Source organism: Megalobrama amblycephala, linkage group LG14, assembly GCF_018812025.1.
Source record: "Megalobrama amblycephala isolate DHTTF-2021 linkage group LG14, ASM1881202v1, whole genome shotgun sequence".
In the NCBI taxonomy this organism is placed as follows: domain Eukaryota; kingdom Metazoa; phylum Chordata; class Actinopteri; order Cypriniformes; family Xenocyprididae; genus Megalobrama; species Megalobrama amblycephala.
In genome coordinates this window covers 11394143-11400142 of record NC_063057.1, presented here as the reverse complement: position 1 = coordinate 11400142, position 6000 = coordinate 11394143, and the positions used below count along the sequence as shown (strand labels likewise).

The window sequence follows — 6000 nt, the reverse complement described above, 5'->3', positions numbered from 1 at the left end:
ATATATATATATATATACATGCATCCTTATTTAACCTCTTAACCCGCACCGGCCCGTGTATATATATATATTAATATTTTCCTCATATTTTAATGGTAAAATCATACTTTTTAGGATATTCTTTTTTTTTTTTTTTTCATTTTGGTAAACCTACATGCATCGTTATTTAAAACTCTTTATTGTGTATTTTGTTTCATAATTTATTGCATAACGGTTCTCTCATACAAGAACAAAATGTTGGTGAATCTTTGTAAACAAATACAACCATGAATCAAATGCAAAAGCAAATTGGCAAAAACATGGCAAACAAAGAACAACCTCTCCAGACATTCACATACACTCTGCGATGTTTTGGCTCCAGCTGTGGCTTGCGTCACCGTGACGTCAGGATCCTCATAATGGTTCGAGCTGCAGCGTCTCGCTCGAGCTGAGCAACACTGGAGAGGCAGCGCTACCGTTACCACACGAGTCTGACGAACACCTGCGCGAGATCAACATCAACACGGGTCTGATCGAGCGGAGGATGCATCAGTCTGTTCTTACTTCCGCTCTCCAGTGGTTTTAAAAGCGTGCCAGTCAGAGTGACTGAAATGTGGAGCGCGAGTTAAACTGAGTAGGCGCGTTTAAGTTTCATTCCTCTGAGATCTGGACGCGTTTCTGCGAATAATAATGAATGACATAAAAGTTGCAGTTCTGGGATCCGAGGGTGTCGGAAAATCAGGTATATTTATATTTAATATCATTTGTTCCTATATAGTGTTTCGTTTTTGTTTTTTGTTTTTTTTCAGTGCAAAAATTATATATATAAATAGAACTTTTTGTTTTATATAAATAGTTGTTTTATATACTTTAAAAAAAACTATAATATTTTTAATGTTTATATATATTTATATATATGTGTGTGTGTGTGTGTGTTTGTGCTTTGTATGTTTCATCTTTTGTACTGTTCTTCACATTCACAGCACTTATTGTTCGATTTCTAACCAGGCGATTCATTGGAGAGTATGCGTCATCATCAGGTAAGTGTGATATTGTTTAAAGATTGTATTTTTTCTGTTGTTTAGGGGGTGCATTTGGTTTGGAGAAGTGTATATAACACACATAGGCTGGGTGTAACCAATGTAAAAGCTTAAAAAAAAATCAATAACTGAAAACCCCAATAATCTACTTTAGTGGTATAAGTATGAATGCCTGTTTTTATATCTGATATCAGAGTGATGGCATTAATGGGTGCAGTGCCAAATAGGCTACAATCAGTGTGCCAGTCAATCAGCAGTTTACATGCAGGAATCTTTTGTGTCTGTTTTTGCCCCTACAGAGTGCATTTACAGAAAGCGCATGTCTATTGATGGAAGACAGCTTAATCTTGAACTTTATGACCCCTGTTCTCAGGTATGTGGACATGCAACTGTAACTTTTGTGTGTGAAGATGGAGTAAATCAAGGCAATTACTTCATAAAGCACCATGTGGTTTAGTGTGCTAAAGTGAGCAGGACTACTGTGCATATTCCAGTGACATAACAGATCTGTCTTTAAGATTACGCCTGTTTGAACAGGTAGACTGAATTTCCTTGTAAGCAAAGAAAAACAAATGTATTGTATACATGTATGGATTGTAATGTAAGCGTCTCATTTCGTGCACTTTACTAGTCTAGACATTTCCCAGAGACATGGCATCATCAAAAACAAACAGTGTTAACCTACTAACTTTTAGTGGGTATCCTGTAGAAAGCAAGTATCATCTGTCTTCCTGGCATTAATGAGTATTGCAGAGCTGCGGGTCTTGTTGCTTATATAATATTTCCACAAGCTCCAGACACAGCCAGTAGTATATAATGCACCAATCAACGCTGCTCACTATCCCATCTGCCCTGCGAGTTTATATTAGGCTTGTACTCTTATATTATTCTTGGGAAATAAACCTTATTTAACCACACAAGAGTGAGGTAATATGAGAAGAAGCGTGTTTTACTTTGTCCTCTTGAGCTTTATATATATTATTAATGTGGTAAAAATGAGGTAAATACAGTCTAGGAGGATGACTGTGTTTTCCTCTTGGATAAAATCCAATTATTTAATCAGCCTGTTGCCCATTATCTGATTGGATACCATCTGTGCATCTTGGGGGTGTAGTCGGTTATCCTGTTTTTCCTCACACAATCCAATTTAGTGTAATCAGTGATGTTTAGTTAGTTAAATGAATATTGCTGTTGTGAATAGTTTTACACAAAAGGTTAGTAAGTGGTTTTTCCACACTAAAATCATGTTAACAAGTATATTATTTACATCTTGTGGTTCTTCTATTGAAATTTAAATGGTTACAGATTGGCCCCATTCACTTTTATTGTAAGTGCTTCACTGGCTTTTTAAACTCTTGTGGTAATCAGCATTGTGCCTCAGATGCTGTCGATTGAGCTGAACTTGTATTGAGCCTGTAATTTTCCTTCGAAGACATAATGCATGTTTGATTTCTTTGCAGCCGTGCGAGGGGAAATCCACTCTCAATGAGCAGATCCACTGGGCCGACGGTTTTGTGGTCGTTTACGACATCAGCGATCGTTCCTCCTTCTTCACTGCCAAAGCCATAGTGCACCTGATCCGAGAGCTTCACCTGGGAGGGACTAAAAGGTAACAGTCTTTCTAAGTACACGCAGTTCACAACAACATCTTCAGGCAGCAGCAGATGTGCCTATTTCTGTCTATATACAAGTGTTGCTCTTATGTAGGTGTCCATAATTCACCGGCTTCGAATTGTTGAATTGACTGTGTGGGTTGTGCTGATGGGCGGATGAGCTGGTGACTCAAGGACTCAGAAATTCAATGAAAAGCATCTATTTTTAGTTTATCCTTGGCTATTGAGAAATTTTCAGTGATGAAGTGCATCTGCACTAGAGATAAATACACTTTATAACAGAAATAAGTGGATGTGTTGAATGGCCTTGTGTTTTCAATTAAGATTTATTCAGTTCATAATTCAGGCTTTCAGACTTTTCCTGATTTTCCTTTTACTTTGGTTAAAGTTAATTAATTGGCATTGGCAGACAGAGCCAAACGCAAAGAGAAACATCAGCCAATCAAATTAAACAACCATCCATGATGGACAAAATCAAGTCCCGCCCTACATTATTTCTTGTTTGAGAAGCCGTTTCACTATCGCAACTTCCATTTTGTGCCGATTTAAAGTTGTAGTTTGCTATTGGTTGATCTCATCTGAGTGATAAATTGTGACTTTCATCTAATCAAAAAAAAAAAAAAATGCTATGTTCTTAATTTGGTGGTCTTTTAAGAGAGATTTAGACATCACTTATGCTAGTATACTTCTAAAAGTTGATAAAGTTGGCAAGTAGCAAATAATGAAACATCCACTGTTGTTACTCTTCTGACCGCAGGGACTCAGACTCTGTGATTTTCCTTGTGGGCAATAAGCAAGACTTGTGTCACATGCGGGAGGTGGACAGAGAGGAAGGCCAGAGGCTTGCGTCCGAGAGCCGCTGCCAGTTTTACGAGCTGTCTGCTGCGGAGCACTACCAGGAGGTGGTGCTCATGTTCTCCAAGATTGTGCGCAATGCCAGTCTGGGAGGCAAAGCCAAGGAGCGCCGCCGGCGGCCCAGCGGTTCAAAGTCCATGGCCAAACTCATCAACAACGTCTTCGGAAAACGGCGGAAATCTGTTTGAGAACGAACTTGGACAATTGTTACAGGACTGACTTATGAGATTCATCAAGCTTGTTTATATAGTTCCTCACCGCTTATTGTCTTGGCCACATAGTCATTACCGGGTGAATCTCACAAAACATCAAGAACATGGACAAATTTCACCTCAAATTAAAAAAAATTATGATTTTATGATTTTTGATTTTTGCATTGCAAAAATATTTTCATGACAATAAAGCACAATTACCTCAAAAATTCTCATTACCGTAATGGAAAAAAAAAGAGAATTAGAAAATGCATTGTGGTAATGAGAAAATAATGTCACAATGCAAAACATTTCAAATAGGCTTAAAATTACATTTTGCATTTTTTTTTTTAACATCTGTGTACAGCTGCACATCTCTGTTCTTTGCCTTAAATGTTTATTTAATCACTTCTTAGGGTGTTTAAACAGCAGATTTTAAAAGAACAGAAAAAATAAGGACACCAAGTCTGAAGTTGTGAAATATTGGTTAGCTTGCTATGTAGTCATAGATCAAATGTTCCTAAATGTTCACTTACTGTTTGATGTTATTTAATCACTTTTTACATGTATGATGCCAGCAATGACTGACTAATGGTGTCGTTTATGGATTTTGAAATCTCTTCATATTCATGAAACATAAATATCTGTGCATTAAAATTATGTAACAGTACTGACCAAGCATCTTTTCATCTTCTAGGAATTCACATCTAAAGGAATTTGTTTCTTCAAAATTGGGAAACTGACCCATGTCCAGAGTCTAAGTGATAAGAATGCAGTTTTGAATACTTAATCTGAAATGTTCACCAAAAATGGCATTATCTTTAATGTTGTGCAACAGAATTGCTTCAGGTAGCAAGTTAGCATGTTACAGTCAGGAGATAATGATGAACAGATTCAGATTTTGGAGAGGAACCAACAAAATAAACGACGAGTCACATAGATGCTTCTAATTTGTACTGCAAATTACCAGATTTATTGTACATGCAGTATTGTGCAAAATGCAAATTACTTTCTAATATCTAAGTAATGTGTGTAATGGAATACTTGCATAATGCCCAGTATGCACTATGTAGCCTACTATTATTTAGTATTAAACCTATTTTTAAAAAAGTAAACTTATGCTATTAAAAAAAGTCGAATACAATTGGTTATTCCATGCACACAGAAAAGTTACATACTGTACACTGAAAACATTCTACAGAAACATACAGATAGTAGTAGGCTACTACTAAGACATACTACAAAATGCAATGTGATGAGTATGATGTAGTCAGATGTAGTATGTATTGCATACTATGCATTCTGTGTGTTGTTAACTGAGTAAAAACCAGCTAGAACAACCGCATATCAATGTCCTGTCATCCACCCAAAACGTCATCACACAGCATCAGATTTTTCTGCAGAAAACGTTCATTTATTTACAAAAAAAAAAAAAATCTAAATCAAGCATTGTTCTGAAGGTACCCTTACAAATTAAGTTTATTCAAGTGTGCTATTAGTATACTTTTTTTTTAACTATAATAAAAAATTAAACTAATAAGAAAGTATACTTTCAGTCTGTTTTTATGTACTTCTCAGAAATATACTTAAAATTACACTTAAGTATACTTGACTTATATTGACCGAAAAGTTGAAGTATATTTGGCCTACACTTGTACTCAATCTTTTGATTCAGATATACTTAAAAAGTATAATTATGTATTCTAAGTGTACTTAACTTGTAGTTGTGTTTACTCTCTTGATTGAGTAGCCTACTTTACATACCCTCTTATAAACGTACATTCTTCTGAGTATGTCATGTTTTGTGTACATAGGAATTTACTTCAAATCTACTTAAAGTACTGTTAAAGGTATTTCAATTATAGAAATACCTAAATAGGAACATATTAGTATACTTAAAGTGCAAAAATAATATATAAATAGTAAACTATATGTATGTTGTTAAGTTCACTTAAAGAAAACGTACATTTATTTGCAGTATAAAACTAGTAAATTAGCAGTTTACTGAGAATATACTTCAAAGTGTACTTTTTATTTTTAATTTAACTAGTAAACTATCTGTATACATATAGTTCACTTGTAGAATAGTTGCAGTGCAAACAAAAAAGTATACTTTTTTGTATACATTTTGTATACAGAAATGTATACTTTTATATACTAAAAAGTGGGCCAATTTAGTCCCAAGTATACTACTAGTACATTGATATTAGTATACTTCCTAGATAAAGCATACTTGTTAAAGCGTAATATACTTGAACTTTACTTAAGTAAAGTTCTTAATTAAATAATCTTGAAGTATACTTATTTTTGTAAGGGATATTT

At 35.0% G+C, this 6000-nt stretch overlaps 1 protein-coding gene across 1 annotated transcript; it reads left to right on the top strand.

The window, feature by feature from the left end:
- Window positions 1-393: 393 nt before the first annotated feature.
- Window positions 394-4348, top strand: rergla (RERG/RAS-like a). Its single transcript, XM_048156986.1, has 5 exons — window positions 394-721; window positions 963-1019; window positions 1319-1392; window positions 2480-2628; window positions 3390-4348. Exons 1-5 carry the CDS (start codon window positions 670-672, stop codon window positions 3673-3675), a joined length of 618 nt encoding a protein of 205 aa, XP_048012943.1. The 5' UTR covers window positions 394-669; the 3' UTR covers window positions 3676-4348.
- The last annotated feature ends 1652 nt before the right edge of the window (window positions 4349-6000 follow it).